The sequence below is a fragment of the Homalodisca vitripennis genome, chromosome 1 (assembly GCF_021130785.1).
Source record: "Homalodisca vitripennis isolate AUS2020 chromosome 1, UT_GWSS_2.1, whole genome shotgun sequence".
NCBI classification, from domain to species: Eukaryota; Metazoa; Arthropoda; class Insecta; order Hemiptera; family Cicadellidae; genus Homalodisca; species Homalodisca vitripennis.
In genome coordinates this window covers 27,540,493-27,558,449 of record NC_060207.1, presented here as the reverse complement: position 1 = coordinate 27,558,449, position 17,957 = coordinate 27,540,493, and the positions used below count along the sequence as shown (strand labels likewise).

At 30.5% G+C, this 17,957-nt stretch overlaps 2 protein-coding genes across 4 annotated transcripts in view; one reads left to right on the top strand and one right to left on the bottom strand.

Annotated features, from left to right (window-relative positions):
* LOC124358584 (1-phosphatidylinositol 4,5-bisphosphate phosphodiesterase gamma-1) overlaps positions 1-17,957 on the top strand; it is an 89,588-nt gene that overhangs the window by 36,773 nt on the left and 34,858 nt on the right. The window lies entirely within an intron of this gene.
* LOC124358599 lies at positions 1,243-16,344 on the bottom strand. Its single transcript, XM_046810906.1, has 3 exons — positions 16,262-16,344; positions 9,322-9,387; positions 1,243-5,914 (listed from the first exon to the last, which is right to left on the bottom strand). Exons 1-3 carry the CDS (start codon positions 16,274-16,276, stop codon positions 4,019-4,021), a joined length of 1,977 nt encoding a protein of 658 aa, XP_046666862.1. The 5' UTR covers positions 16,277-16,344; the 3' UTR covers positions 1,243-4,018.

Genomic DNA, 17,957 nt, shown 5'->3' with positions numbered 1-17,957 from the left:
AATATTGAAATGCCTAAAGAAAACAAACTCAATATTCAGATGTCAATACAATTTTTTATTTAATTTTACACCTCAACTAGGATTGTAAAATTAGTTTAATTAATTTTCTCTAATGCAATTATAATTATGGTCACAATGTTATTGATGACTTCTTTATTCTATTATAGTATTGTTTTATTACTTGCGTGTGTAAATGCTGTGTTTACAATGTTCATCTTAAAATAAAACAAATATTGCGTAAGCACTTATGGTTTTACCATGTTAACAACGCCTTACAAATTAAAAAATAAATCATTGTTCTAAGTATATATATAAATTAGACTTATATGATTAATTCAATACAATTCAAACTTGTGGTGCTATCATTGTTTTTATTTTATTTTTATTATACTATTTTTTATATTTTTTTAATGAGTATTTTTTATTGACACACTTTTATTGCCATTGTGCTAGGCATTTATAGAAGATTATAAATATAATAAAAATTTTACTAAACTTGTTTAAAAGATATTTCATGCACAGTACATAATATATTCAACAAAACTAAAAATCTTTGAATATACACCAATCAAACCTTTATTTCAAAATTACTTGGTTTATTTAGTTGTTGTTGAAAGAATAACAGGATTTCGGACATTTGCCATCGTTATATGTTATAAAAGGTATAACACAGTGTTTTGAGGTTTGGAATCTATCCTCTTCATCTGCTGGGGGAGGTATTAATACATACAAAAATAAAGAACAGAAAAAAGAAAAGGGAAAGAAAATGATTCATACATAACCCAAAAGCTGCTTGGAGTCCAATCCAGGCATTTCACTGCACACAATGCAAGTTCCAAGCACAAGTCATAGGTACGAGAATCACAATCACATATCACAACTATCAGCACAGGCTGTAGTGGAGTACTGACAAAGAGGATAGATTTCAATCCTCAAAACGTTGTGCAATGATTTGTAACATATAACGATGGCAAATGTCCAAAATCCTGTTATCCTTTTAATACTTTCATCCTTATTCTTACTCAAGTAAACAATTGCAGGTGCTTATTTTAAGTGAGAACCACTTTTTTACTCAGTAGCATAATGGATATGTCCACTGAAAATCAAAATTTTCTTTTCTTTATTGTTATAATAACTTCTCTTAGAATGTGTATTGAGAAGATAGCTAAAAGAAGCCTTTGAAATAGAAATTATTCAAGAATAAAAAGGAGGGAATAATAAAAAAACAAAACATTTAGAAAATACATATTTTATTTTTCCATTCCAGTAAACTTGTAGTTAAAACAAACATAATGTATTGTATCAATATCTGAAAAACTATATTATCAACTAATCTTATTAATTAATTATGTACCTATATATAATTGTTATAATATATCTATATAATATATATCTAATAGTAACAATAACACTATAACACTCTTTTGAAATTGATTTATATACAACACATATTGCCATTAAATAAAATCCATTTTAGGACCATAGAAGTATTTGGTATAAATATAGGGCTTCATTTAAATGTATTGTGGGTGAGTGATATTTATTATATTGTATTTAGAACTCCTAAGTTGTGTTCTTTAAAATAGAAAACATATCTCAAATGTAAACTTAATTTCTATTTTAATTATGAAACTCAAAGAAGAAATGTTCTTCCTGTATTTATGTCAGACTTTAAAAGTGAATACAATATATTTAGATGTAGGGTTATTAAGTTATTGTTGGCTTAGTGTCTTTTAACCCTAGATCTGGCTGTTGATATTCCTTTATTGTCAGTCACTATGTTGCTGGTTGTGCACAGTATGCAAACCTAAGTAGAATTTGTATTATTGAATTGAAGTAGGCTATTTAATAGTATATATTTTCTTTTTCATTACATTGCAAAACACATTTATATGGCATTGGATTTATTTTTACATTTCAATTTAAGGTTTTTTGGCATTACAAATGAAAAAAAAGAAAAGTAAATAAAATAAATTCCAAAGTACACCCTATAAAAATATAAACAATACTATTTAAAATTGTTTAGACGTTTTAGGTATGGTATTATATTTTGAAGCTTTTACTATTAACCCTACAACACTACCGTGCATAAGTTTTACGTATATGCGTCATGTTTATAGTCACACCTACACTCCCCCCAACTTTCCGGTTTAAGCTTTGGGCAGTGCTTCTACTGATCAATGGTCGTTCGTCCTCCGAGGTGTAAGGGTGTGCGTAGTTCTTTTTCTTATCTCAATATTGATTTTTATTTAGGCCGTGCATCAATTTTATGTAGCGGTAGTATTGCTTGATAAAAAAATATGTATATTTTACGTATAAGTATGTATAGTAAAATAAGTAACTTATACTATTTTAGGTTGTTTTTTGGTAAATAAAAGTCTTGGAGTTAGTAGACAATTTATAGGCTTTTTGAAAAGGATGAGTTTCTATGGCATTGTAGATATTAAGATAAGGTTAGGAAAACACCATGTATCACACATGCACGCATTAAACACACGCACACATGCCTAAACACATGCATAATCACCTTAAGTAAGCACATAGGCAAGAATATACACAAACACAATACACAGGTATGAAAATAAACCTTTACATAACCTAAAACACAAAAATTAACATGCTACTTAAAATTTACGTATCGGTAGTAACAAAGGTATATCAAAACACGGTAGTGTTCTAGGGTTAAATACCACTTGATGGGAAATTTCATGTTGAAAAGAAAAATTTTACTTGGTACAATAACAATTCAATTCTAAAATTAAAAAATAACAAAATACTAGTGACTAGTCAGAACTAATTGACATTAAAGAATGCTGCTAAAGTGTTTACAATGGATGTCTTTTCAGACCGGAGAGTAATAAACAGATGTTTGAAGCAGATGCTCTTGTTGAGAAGGAAATTCTAAACGCAGTGATGTTGCCAACCTTTTTCTTGAACGAAATATTCCATATCAAAAGTAGAAGACAAAATCCCATTATTTTGCATTTTGTCGAAGTGGGCGAGCAGAAATGGCAAACCAATATTTTGTATTAGATTTTTATGCACTCAGGAGTGCCTATGGCTGAGCGTTTTAAGACGTTGGTCTGACTTAGAGATAGCACAGGTTCAAATTCTGTCTGTGGCTAAAGCACTTTTTATCAGTATAATTGACTTTGTACAGTATCAACGCCTTCCCTTATTCTATTTGATAAGATCCTCGCACAGGCCAGTGGCTCATGAGGACGGACAGAATAAGGCTTAAAGAGGATCGGCTTGTCCATTATCATTCCAAAAAAACAAACAGGTTTACAAAAATCTTACACCAAAATATATGCTGACAACAACAAGATAGTGAGATGACCATTATAACAATAACAAACATTTTACTGATATTTAACAACATTAAATTTGTTATCAATGCCAGTTAAATATAATCACTTTTTAAATAATGTATTTACCACTAATATCTTACTGTTAAAGAGGATATCTTACTTTGGATATATCCAGATAATTGAAAATAAAAATGATATACACATCAAAACAATAGGTGATTCCTCAAAGGCATCGTAGGGTGCATGCCAACTCAATATTTTCATAAAGCAACTTCATTTTGTGATACATTATTTGAAAGACAATATAAAGAAAGATTTTGGCATAAATTATAGGAAAAATATTTTTCTTCATTTTGGATTTTTCAGGTCAAAGTTAATTTAGAACCAATAAAAGAATATCTCAACCTGTTTAAACATTTGGTAAAAGTAAACTATGGGTCGCTAATGCTTGATGATTTAAGCTGTTTTGAAATAACAAGCAAGTTAATCTTTGATGATATTTGTGGAAAAAAGTTTTGCTCCGTTACGATCTTTAAAGGAAAATGACAAAAAAGGCAATGGTAATAAATTAATTTTGTGTATCTTTAGATGGTGTTTTATTGATTTTACAACCATCATTATTATTGTAATATAACAATATTCTAGTATACAATCCCTATGAATATATTCATATTGCTTTTGAGGTTTTGAGGCAGAATTGAAATGGATTAGTGATTATGATTATCAGGCATTGCTGGATCGAAAGTGGGAGCAAAATTAAAATTGTGCGACATTGGAAGAACAAATATAGGAAACCTTTTGTTGTGAGTGATGTGGTTGGATCTATGAGGATTGGGGTGTATCCAAGGGAAGGGGATGAGGTGATGAGGGTAGTGACTGTTGGGGAGGGTTCCCTCATCTCTCACTCTAGTGTATGTTGAAAGTGGCAGTGGTTGCTGTGGACTTTGCATCATAAGTTTGTTTCCTGGGACTAAGACATCAGAGTGGGTGATTTGTGTTGGTATTGTTGTTTTTGATTCGTCTGTAAATGATGTCACAACACCTGGTGCTTGAGCACCTAAGGAAAAGACTGGAATTTGAGATGAGAATTTAATTTTTGTTCCTGGAGATGATTCAGGGTTCTGCACTGGGTTATAATTTATTATTTGAAGTGGATAAAACGGAATACCTGTTGTTAAAACTAATCTATGCTGTTGAATATTTTGGTGTTGATTTGTCACCGTTGCTACAGGCATAATACTAGGCACAGTTGGTACCGTTTTCACAATTTGTTTTTCAGTTGTTTCAGGTAAACAAGAAAATTGTAATAGTGTGGGATGGGGATTGACTAATGCAGCCAGCATTACACTGTCTCTTAGCTTCAAATTGGGAGTTTTCCCAGAAGAGCTGGAATTTGAGGAGTTTGAATTACTTGTGCTGTTAACTTTTTCAATGTGGTCAGTTTTAACTGTAACAGTCTGTTGTTTCCCAAAATTGTCCTGGATCGAAAATTTATTTGAACTGAAAGTATTCGATAATTCAATGAACTTATGATTAGGAATTTCAATTTTTAAGTTGTTTATTATTTCTGTAGTTGTGTAGTCCTCCGAAGATTTGTAGTCTTCAGTGGGACTTATATCAGTGCTTGCGTTTTGTTGATCACTGGAGTTTTGTATATTATTGGAGTTGTTTGAATTAATGTGTTCTTGCAGTTTGGAGTTTAATATAGAACTGCTACTTTCTTTACTAACTGAACTTTTATTTAACTCTTTGTCATCTGTATTCTGTGGTGGATGAACTTGCTGTTTGTTTTCATTTGAAATTTGCACATTTGAATAATCAAAAGTAATTTGTTCATTCTGGTTGCCTTCATAAGTCATTGTGACAATGTCATCATCACTTGATAAAATTGGACTGTATGTGCTCATATCAATATTTGATTCTGGTTCTACATCAGTTTTAATAACCAAAGGATCTTCCTGTATTTTAACTGGTATAATTTGAGGTCCCTCAGATGGATTATCCTGTGAATTTCTGTAGAGAGTAGGATCTCCTACAAAACCTTCTTCTTGATCATCTTCAAAAATATACTCTATTTTTGGGACTTGTTTATTGGTAGCTGGAGGTAATTCTTTTAATAGTGTCATTATTTCTTTACCATCCTCATTGGTAGGCTGACTCATGCTCTCTGGAGTATCATGATTAGATTCTGTTGTAATATTTCGAAATTCCAGTTTTGATTTTTCCTTGTTTTCTTCTGAAAGTCTTTGCATGATTTGGCTATGGTTTTCATTAGCAGTTTCATTTGAAGAGGGGGGTGGTATTACTACTCGGAAGTCGTTCTCAATGTTTGCGTTTGTCTTGTTATGAGAATTACCTGAAGAATAGAGTTTATGCTCACTGGAAGTCAAGGAAGCAGGTGACCCAGCAGGATGCACCTGAACTACCGCTTGGAATCCATGAGCACTATCTGCAGTGTAAGTTACTACTCGCAAGTCTCCATTTGGTTCACCTACTGAGTACATACCCCGGACTTGCTTGCCATCATTTGTTTCTTGATGTGTCTTGAAATCCCCATTTTCTTCATTATTTACAGTGTAACTGAACTGGTAGGCCTTAGGATGCTGCAACATACAATAGTTTTTCAATTTTCTTTTAAGAAATCATGTCTTAGAATTATTCTATTGTCATGCAACCTTATTCAGTTTTTAAATAACAGCATATATAAATCAGAAAATCTTGAGTTAAAGGCCAAATTGGAGTTAATGATCTATATGGTTAATACATCAAATGAACGACGACAAAATATATTACAAGAAATGGCACAATATGACATAGTACATGTAAATATTTTATAAAAATTGGAAAGTTTGTTTAAAAATTGTCACAAAAATGTTATTTTCTATAATGTTCTAAATATTTATTTATTTATAACGGTCAGTGCCATTAATACATTTTATAGTTTTCTTCTTAAACGACTACATTCATAAATTACAACAAGCAAGTGCAACATGCCATTAGCCTAATCCAATATAACACTACATCATCCTACAAGCATTCCTGTCTGCAGCACAGCAAGAGAGAAAATCAATTTTATTTTATTGTATTTTGAACAAACTATGGCAAGGAACATAATTGAGCTGCTCAATAATTAACTAAACTTAGCATATACAATAATGACTTACCATCTATATCTACAACATAGCCCCAAAGTGGAGCATAAAAAAAATAGTTACTGTAAATTTCCGAATCAACAAAACGATTAACAACGAAATCAACAACAAAATATAAATAAATACACACTATACAGTAGGTAAGTACATATAAGGTTACATTAATTTGTGCAAACACAATTCCTAGCAAAACATCAATACACTGGTAAAAATATTGAATCTTTGTGTCAATCTATGGAAGACAACAGTGTACAACATAGAAAGGTCTAGGTTTTATCAAATAAACTAACAAAAACAAATTTCTAGTAGGTAGTCAATCAATTTTTCAGACCATGGAACCGTTGAACATTCAGATGTCAGAGTTATTTAAAACGATTGACATATAAAAAATCCATTGTGTTATATAATATAACACTAATTTTGATTTAGATTGGTGTTAAAATATCAGTAAGGTGAAAATGAGAGGTGCAGAGAGAGAATGGAGTGCTATAAGATGTAGGATGTGGGAGGGGAGTGGGGATGTTACGTGAACTTTCTAAATATTTAACATGGATTTTACTGTGTGAGCTCATCGTCTGTCAAAGGCTAGTAGTAGTTAATTCACTACATTTATTTGTGGGATTTCATTTTTAATATTTGATTTGTTTTATTATTCCTCACAGTATTTATTTTTTAATTTTTTGAAACTATATAGAATAGTTTCCTGAGAGTTGTTATTTATGTAGTAATAAATGTTTCCAAATATCATTGATTGATAATTTAATCTATTATCACCCCGATAAGGTTTTTCATAAATTACTTTGCGTCTTTGTCCTAAGTGTACATTTGAGTTCTAGTTCTCAGCATAATATACTTGCAAACCAATTATTTGCACAATTTAGTTTATGACATGTATATAAGAAATTTTAGTGTACATAATGCATATGTTATCTTATTAACCAGTCTTTACTGTATCTTTGTCTTTATACAAAAGCATTATATATATATATATATATATATATATATATATATATATATATATATATATATATATATAATAAGAAAATTTAAAAATTCTGTTAAAAGTTATTGGAAAAATAGTATAAAAAATGTAAACTGTGTCCTACAACACTTAATTGTGAATAAACACAATTCTTTAACTTCCAGTGTGTATATCAAATTACCTGGAGAAATTAAAATTGAAAAAGCTTGTATTAATAATAAAAAATAAAGATGATTATTGTTTTATTTATAAGGTCAGGTGTGCCATTGAAAAACCCGAAACTCATGTTGACCACATCCAAACAATATAAAAAATGTGTAAATAAGAGATTGTTCCTGGATTTGACTATCCAATGTCATTTAAGGATGAAAAAGGATCTGATAAACAAAGTTTTGATTCTAAATATAGCTATCCAAAAATGTAAATATTTATAGTTATGATGAAAAATTTATTGTTGATGGTACCACTAAAAAGAATGACAGTGTCAATTTTTAATATTTGAATAAGGTCCATGAATCCATGTTATAGCTCTAGAATGGTTCAAAGTGAATTCTCTCGCTGTGCACATTAATAAAACTAAAAGATTAATTTTTCTCTGAAACACTTGTAGACAGTGTGACATTACTTGGTATTCAGCTAGACAATAAGCTTAATTGGAAAAGTCATTTTGACTAGTTGTGTGAAAAACTAGCTAGACGTACTTACTTGATCTGTAGGCTAAAACAATATGTGAACATAGATATGTTAATATTAGTCTATTATGTGTTCTTTTATCCTCGTCTTTCATTTAATATAACTCTTTGAGGAAACAGCAGTAAGGCAGGGAAAGTTTTCATCTGGCAAAAAAGTGTTACAATGGGTAAAAAATATTTCATCTAACAGAGAGTCGGGCCTTGAAGTTTTTTACGAATGGCAAATTATGCTCTTGTTTATAAATCTCTAAATGGTATTTTAGACATTAAGGAAACTATATATAACTACATCTAATGGCAGGACATTCATAATCATGCTGCAAGGAACAAAAAAATGTATAAACTTGTTATCAGTGAGATTACAAAAACAGAATGCAGCTATTTTTGTATGAAAAGTAAATGTTTATTAAAATCTTGAAATTGATATGACAGTGACTAGCTAAACTTAAATCCACTATAAATAACTGGTTGAAATCAAGGAATTTTTATTCAGTTAACAAATTCATTACCTTTATATTAATTCAATGAAATTTTGAACAGTTTTACTGTCGTACTCTAAACTTAATTACAGTGTTTTAATTGTTATTTGTATTTTAAACTATTCTCTGTGTTTAAGTGTTGTTTAATGTTAGCTTTATGTTAACTATGTTACTGTAAAGTTATCCAGGATTTTAGGAATTTCAAATGAAAATCTTAGTGGTTAATTTATTAACATTATAACGTTACTTTAAGCTTTCTCCATTTTATACAACATGCATTGCTAGTATTGACTATATCTGTTGCACAATTAAAAAAATGTACCTAATGAAAAATAAGACCTTCACCTGGTAAAATAAGACATCTTTATTTTACTTTTACTCTAATGACAATAAACGTCTTGTGTTTTTGACTTCTGTTACTTTAAATTTTCAAACCAATAGAGATAATAGATTTTGTTTTCGTCAAAAATGCAAAGACCTTTAAAATAATGTACAACATAACGTGTATTTGCATTTGATATTTTTAAGACTCAAATGTGAGACCATCTATTTCTATATTAATACAGTTTGTTATGCCATTTTCTGAATACTGTATCTTGATTTGTACAATATAATTTACATTTAAAAAATGTTCCTAGATTCGAGGGACATCTCTTAGAATAAAAATTTCAATTGAATTATACTCATTCAAAAACATATACATACCTCAGTTGAATTTGATGTTTCATGGCTACTTGTTATTTTGCTTGTTATCAGTAAACATGTCACCATCTGCAACAATGTCAAATATTGTAATAATATAAACCAACATATTTGATAATTCCTTTATCTAAGTTGTTACAATTCACTAATTCAGGAATGGGTTATTCCACATCAAATAAAAAAAAGGATTTTAACACCCACCATCTCAGATTTTGATTGAACTTGGTATAGTTGTTCCATTCACTTATATAAATACCCATGCCAAACTTTTTATTTGCATCTCTATGGTTTAGATTTTACAGGGTCTAAAAGTTTAAGAAATATTGTGATTTTTATTGTTCAGTTGCAAGAAACCAAACTTGTTTTCCAATGGGGAAAAGTATGTATCTTTATTATGTATCTTACCAACCGTGTTGATAATTTGTTAAAATTTGATCATGAAAAGGTCAGGAATAATATAAAAAATAAATAAAACTACCAATAGTTTATTTGGGGCCAATAAAATATTTTAAGGTGTTATTTATAAGATTTTGAAACAAAATGAAAAAAATTTGCAAAAGGTAAAAAGATAATCATGAATTTTGTTTTGTTTTATGATATATGCTCTACTACATGAAACATTTGAATTAATGTTTTTTTTACTTATTTGTTATTTTTCCAATTTTAAAAACCAAAAGATTAAGATATTTTTATAAATAATATTTTATTTTTATTATAACATTAAAAATCAGTATACCATATCTACTTACGTTTTCTATCTATAATACAGAATATTGTTCTGTTTTACTTTTTCCTGTACTAACAAGTTTAATTACTATTTAATTAAACCTCCCAACAGGAATATTAAAAGGAAGTATTTTACGAGTATTTGGTTACGGCTATGTTTATTCAGATATTCATTTGTACAGTTGGATGGAAAATGTCTGCTGTGCCAGTAAAGAGCGCAGGTGTATGCGTTTATGCAACTTTGATGCTCATGCAATTTTAACTGAGTTTGCCAACAGGCAATACGCTGAGCTCTGTTGAAAAAGAATACATTTGATGTATTTTTCTTTCCCATTCTTGTTTAGTATTAAGAGAACATGCTATCTTATGTGTTAAACATAGAGTAATTATTTATGGTATTTATAAAGTTATATATAAACTCTTTTTACAATAACCGTTTTATAATGTCTAACTACGAAAATAATTATTAATTCTTAATTCGATATGGATTATATGCCCAAAGTTATCTTCAAATAAAAATAAAAAATAAAACACCAACATTGATTTAATCTGTGAATTTGCTGTACTTTTTAAAAACTACATTCTAGTGCTCGGGATATAACTCAGTTATTTTTAAAGCGTTTAGCGTATATTTTAGGGTCTGTATGTACAAAATAAGTAACTAAACATACCATAAATTCTAAAGTGTATATGTTCTGTTGTATTGAGAACTCAGTGTTAAAGCTGCTGAAGTTCAGTGTACATCAGTAGTCACTTGTAGCCTATAAATTGTAGTGTTAATAGGTCATCCTAATACTGCTTTCACACTAAGGTGATTTACATCTGAGTACCAATTCTTATAGTCTCCATGAAATGGTTTGAACAACAACCCTCTGGGCCCTTACAAACATTTTTAATATGAATTATTTTGAAATAGCCTGTTTTTTTCAAACATGTGATAATGCCCATAACTCTTTGAGATATTTGTATATAAAAGTGTTTGGTTGTTAAAATGTTATATATATATATATATATCAAGCTCTCTTTATTGTGATCTCCACGCTCAGTTATTGGGTTAGTTTAGACAATATTTTGTTATTCAAGAAATAAAAAATATTTGAGTGATTAAACTTCAGCACTCTACATAGCCTAATTGTGTTTAAAACCTATCTAAATATTAAGATGTCACATTAAAGAGATTTTAATTTAATATTCTGATTAAACACCAAATCTGCTAATGACCTATGCAGTTGATTTAGAACAGATATAAATACGGAACAATCTAAACCATGCACTATAACAATAAATAATGGTCAGCACAAAAAATGAAGTTTAGAAGAAAATGAGTTAAGACCAAACAACTACTTTCTTCCATAATCAGAAATCTAAAAAACTCTGAGATGATCTGCTTTAATTTTTAAGGGTGTAAGTTAAAAGAGCAACCAAATCAAACCAAGTCAAAATTTATAGCAGTTCGTAATAATTTATAATAGCATCATATGAACACATGTGATCGTAAAAACCTATACTCTTCTAACTCATTTTCAAATTATTTTTGGCTTAGCTTTAGCGAAACCTATCATTCATGTGGCTGGAAAACTTTTATTTATGTCTGTCTGTCCGTCTGCCTACACAATATCTCGAAAACGAACTGACCTATAGACTTGAAATTTTGCATGAAGCTTTATTTATATATTAGAAACACTAAGTTTGATGATAGTGTATGTCACTCCATAGGATTTGGCTGAGCCTTACCAAAGTTTTTAATTGGTCTTATGGGTAACCATGATGGCAAATAGCAGAATAAGTATATTTTTAAACAAGCTGATTTATTGTACCATAATATGAGATTTAATATGTGACTTTTGTTTATAGAGTAAAAAGAAAATATAATAGAGTGGAAAGTCAATGTTAAAAGTTGATGACAAGATTTGATTTCAGCGCACTCTTGTGTTGTGGTTTCTTCCTAGCTCAATGGAACTTTTATTTGTACACTGCTACGAAACCCAACTTAATTAACAAAAATGTGAATGTATAATGTGACAATATATCTCAAGGAAAATGTCATTGTAGACTTTAAATTTGCATGTAACTTCATTTCATATTGACAAGAATGAGTTCTATGATGTCTAATCATGGAATTTGGATAAACATCATGGAAGCCTACATCACTCACTTTTTTACTGTCTGCTATCTATTCGCATAACATTTCAAGATTGAAATGAACTATAGACTTGGAATTTTGCAAGCAATCTTAGCGAAGCCTGTTACATGACATGTGTTATGGCGTACTCTTATCTTGTAATAAATATACCATTTGTTATTATAACTATGAGATTACACATTTCTGTAATAATGGGCTTAGTTTTGAAACATGTTAATAGACGTAAGTCATGATTTCTACCAGTATTTTCTTGTAATACTCAGATAACTAATCCTCAGTACAACAGTTGTGCATAAAAACATTCTTGCACTTTGTTATCATTTTATTCTAAACAAATATATACTAATTGTAAAATTTTAAATCCATCAAAAATATATTGGGGAAATCTTCTGATTTCGAAAAAGAAAACTACTTTTATAAAGTTACATATTATTGTACATTTATTTTAGTATTAAAATAAATCAAGAAGTTCTATTTTTTTAAATAGTGTCTGAAATATTCATCTAAAGTAGCTGTTTTTATTTACTGAAAAAGCATCAATAACTAACTAAGAAACTAAGTGACTTACTGTTTGTCACCTCTTGCAATGTATAAACACAGCATGATCATTTTAAAACTATCCTTACTGTGTTCGAGAATATTTTACAATAGTCTTCTTTTGTTCGTTGAACAAATATTAAGGTTAAGGGAGTTTTTATCAAAGAGCTTAAATTAATTTTGAATCGCAAAAAGGCCTATCCATCCAATGTTACGTTTCAAAATTCTTAAATAACAGGGGGTGCCTCATTTTAAACTGCTTGTAAAACTATGCAAGAACAAAATCAATTTGAACCTCTTATTTGATAAAAAAATGTATTTTTCAAGAGTTAAAATGTAATTTTTTAGGCTAATAAAAAATTATTATAAAAGCTGCTGATTCATATCTGTTCAGTTGTAAATTTAATTAAAGTACTTTCTTTGTTAAAATTTTACAAAAGTTTAAGTTTTGATTCTTTAAAATAAATTGAGGTTTGATAATTTTTTCTGACAATTTGTTGGGTTAATTTTAACAGAACATGTGTTTGTTTGTTGTCCTTCACACTTGATGCATAGTAGGTGGAGGAAGTTGCAGCAACTGACCAGAAATTGTGATGAAAAACTGTCATTTTATCAAACTAAAGAAGGGTTTAACAACCTATATACAAGTTAAATAATAACAACAAACGTAATAATAAATATTACTCATTAATTCAAATGTGTGGATAAAAACTCAAATTACCCGAATAATGAAATTATTTTTGCCTCTTATTAGTTTAAAGATAATTCTTATCACAATTATCTGATGTGAGACACTTCTGTTTACTACGTAAAATATTGTTCTCTTTCCTTGGGTGTCGTCCACAACATACCACTAAAAAAACTTAAAATATTTAAAAATAATTATAATTTGGTACTTTTAATGAGGGCACCTCAAAATTTAATAATGTAGTACAAGACTATATATGTGTAAGGTATTATAAAATACTCAAAAAGAAAGGATTTTGGGTTCCATATAAATAAATGGGTGTCTATATAAATTTACCCAGAGAAGCTAACTACATCCTTAGTCCCAAGAAATAAAAAAATGTCCAGGCAAGTTTACTACACTCTTAGTCCTGAGTAATAACAAAATATCCAGATAAGTTTATTATACTCTTAGTTCTGAGTAATAACAAAATACCCATACAAGTTTACTACACCCTCAGTCCTGAGTAATAAAAAAATACCCAGACAAGTTAACTACCCGTAGTTCTGAGTAACATCAAAATGTCCGGACAAGCTTGCTACACCCTTACTCTCAAGTAGTAACAGAATACCCAGACAAGCTTACTATACCCTTAGTCCCGATTAATAACAAAATACCCATACAAGTTTACTACACCCTCACAGTCCTGAGTAATAAAAAAATACCCAGACAAGTTAACTACCCATAGTTCTGAGTAACATCAAAATGTCCGGACAAGCTTGCTACACCCTTACTCTCAAGTAGTAACAGAATACCCAGACAAGCTTACTATACCCTTAGTCCCGATTAATAACAAAATACCCATACAAGTTTACTACACCCTCAGTCCTGAGTAATAAAAAAATACCCAGACAAGTTAACTACCCATAGTTCTGAGTAACATCAAAATGTCCGGACAAGCTTGCTACACCCTTACTCTCAAGTAGTAACAGAATACCCAGACAAGCTTACTATACCCTTAGTCCCGATTAATAACAAAATACCCATACAAGTTTACTACACCCTCAGTCCTGAGTAATAAAAAAAATACCCAGACAAGTTAACTACCCGTAGTTCTGAGTAACATCAAAATGTCCGGACAAGCTTGCTACACCCTTACTCTCAAGTAGTAACAGAATACCCAGACAAGCTTACTATACCCTTAGTCCCGATTAATAACAAAATACCCATACAAGTTTACTACACCCTCAGTCCTGAGTAATAAAAAAATACCCAGACAAGTTAACTACCCGTAGTTCTGAGTAACATCAAAATGTCCGGATAAGCTTGCTACACCCTTACTCTCAAGTAGTAACAGAATACCCAGACAAGCTTACTATACCCTTAGTCCCGATTAATAACAAAATACCCAAAAATGAATGTCGTTTTTCATAGTGAGAACATTTTCGTAATAACTATCTCAGTCTTCATATGTCAGTTTTACATAAACGATAGGCAAATAATAAATAGTATTTATACAAAATAACTCCACTGCTTCAATCACATAGTGGAGTACAAGTCCAGTCTACCCATGTTGTACTAATACAGAAAAATTTATAATTCATTAAACTCAACAATTATGTTACAGTATTTCTAAAATTGTTAAACAATTCTATTAAAAGGGGTATATCAGTTGTAGTACGTCATATATAGTATTTCTGACCTTATCCTTCCTGATAATCACTTTTTACTGGTATAAAGTATATAAGTAAGTATATATAGATAATCAAACAATAGATTATATTACATTTGATTACTACTTATTCCTTAATAATAGTTAAATATGTATCATGTTTGTTCTGCTTGCACTCTTGGGCTACTGGCCTGTTCTTATCAAACAGAAAATGTAGTAGAAAAATAATCCCTTATTTAGTAAGAATAATTTAACCTGGGATTACAATCACTACGTGGGATGAAAACCTACAGTTTGGTACTGAATATCTGGGTTTTGAAATATAAATTGCACATGTTTGCCATACTGTGAACTGGATAGCGGCACTTGCTGACAGACATGTCATCATTGGTGGCTGTTTTCTCCATAATTTGTCAGAATTTTCAGAACTAAATAATTTTGGATATATAATAACACAAACTAACATATGTAACTGTACACAAAGTGTAAAGTTTGCAATAGTTTTAAATAATTAGATTTCATTTTAAAACCATGTACAGAGAGGATGAAGGTTAAGCGTTTTATTTAATACATTATTTTTCCAACTAATTAATTTTTTTGTAATTAAAGGTTTTAAGGTTTTTAAATATTGATCATGTTTTTACAATAGTAATTCTAAATATTATGCTAAGAATATTATTTGTTGTTTAATATTAAGGTAATAGTAAGATGTGCATTAAAAAAATACATTTACTGTATTTAAAAAATTACTTTCAGACTAAAGCACAATAATAACTTATTGCATTTGTTTTACTAATGCATGTAAATTTGACAAGGACTTATTATGATATGGTAAATTCTACGTAATGAATCGTGTACTCTAAATGTTAGTTTAGTTTGATGTTAGTGTTGAAAATGTTTTGTGCATTATGGCAAGTGCAGTGTCGTTTTGTCCTAAACACGATTACAGCAATATAATTTGTGAAGTGACTAATGATTCTAAATTGTATCTCTTATAATATATTAATAGTTGTACAAACTATTCATAGAAAATAAAACCAATATAATTCACTTGATTACAAAAACATATTAGCAATATTATTTCATTTACGAGTGAAATAAAGTTTATTTTTAACGATGGAAACCACTTTAGTGGTGGTAAGTAATTGTTTTAAATACAAATAATAAAATTTTAACTGGAATGTAACGTGAAGCTTACCTGTGCTAGCCACATGGCGGTCGGTGAGCGTCTACCCTGGCGTAGAGCCGCGCGCCCGCCGCCGGCTTGTGCTCAAGTTGACTTTTTGTTTCTTTTCGACCCCAACCCCGACCCCACCCGCGACCCGCGCCACTGCCCCGTTACTTTATAATGTAATAACATCTTTTGTCGGGGCTCGCGCGCTCGCGACAATACAATAATACAGTTCCACTTGTTGCTTCGTGTTCTCAATAAACTGCCGCCATTATTATTACAACCCTCTCTCCCAGCTCATAAATACCGTACTCGTGTTAGGCGATCCTTTATTGCTTGCTGACATTCTAACCATTGCTAAATTTCAAGCTGAAACCGTATGTTGAAGTTTCAAAGCTGTATGATAATATCCAAACGGTACGGTAGGTTGCCATTTGTTCAGCAAAAAAAAAGGTATCACATTATTTTTAATTGAACATTAATGCCAAGTTATATTCATCTCTTTGTATTGTAACATTATTTAACTAAATATTAATCCCAAATCTTACAACACATTTGTAGGAATAGCGCTTTGTTGTAAATTTCATAAAAACCCAACGATTTCCTATTGGTGTAAATTGGTAAAAAACAAATGAGTTATGGTTGTATTAGTTGTTAGGGTTTTAGATATTGGTTGGAAAGGACACTTTTAATAATTGGTGTTTGCAAATTTAGACATTGTTTTTCTTTTACTAGATAAAATAGAATAGTGTACTGTTGTATTATCCGGAAACCACATTATTAGAAAGAACTTTAGATTTTATTTGACTTACTGTGAAAAATTACAGATGGAGGACACTCTATTTCTGTATACTATATATTTTAGGTTATATAAGTAGGTAAATACATACGTACGTGTTATAAATATAAAAGTTTAAGAGCGCTCACTAGGTGTGGGTTTAAGTACTATTTCGAGGGATGTTTTCAACCAGAAGTGCTGGATTGCGCCGAAGGTGCCAACGGGGAGCCCGCATTGTGGCCACGGGCATTTCCGATCGGTACTTTCCCGACCTCAGATAAAGTGCCAGATCCCCCAACGTGATCTGACGTCAGAAAAGTTGGACGATCTTGCACGTGATCTGAGGTCGGGACAATACGGATCTGAAATGCCCGTGGCCACCGGTGGCTTCGGTGGCGACTTCGGTGGAAAGAAAAACATCCTTCGAGGTGTACCCAAATTCAAGCTCAGATCACGTGAGCACTCTTAGAAGTTATTTTTAACTTTAGCACTAGTAACATATCTATGATAACCTAATCTAAACCAACTTATTTAGATAGCCTAATAATAAATAGTGCATAGGGACAGAATGGCCTCCTTCTCTACGACATTGCTTCCTTTTGCGAGGCAGGAAACCGATCGTCGTAATGACATACAATTTGTACAGTGTCAGATAAAGTCTGTTCTTTCTAATAATGCAGTTTTTTAAATACCCGGTAAGAAAAACTCTCCAAAAAACCTGGACAACACCAAAGTACCTAGCATAGTTACTGTATTCCTCGAGGACATGAATTTGTACATACTCCTAAACATAAATTATTTAATAATAATAATAGTCAACCTTCGAGGTACAGAGATTGAAATTCGCCCTTTCATCCGTATATTATTGGCTGACGCAGATTTAACTTTATTTATGTTACTTACTTGGTACTCGATGATATTTGACTGATCCAAACATGCCTCAAG

Bases quoted from the DNA above. Each gene is read 5' to 3' on its own strand.
- LOC124358599 (XM_046810906.1), bottom strand. The intron at 5,915-9,321 runs GTATGTATATGT...TGTATGTTGCAG, and splicing joins AAACATCAAATTCAACTGAG to CATCCTAAGGCCTACCAGTT.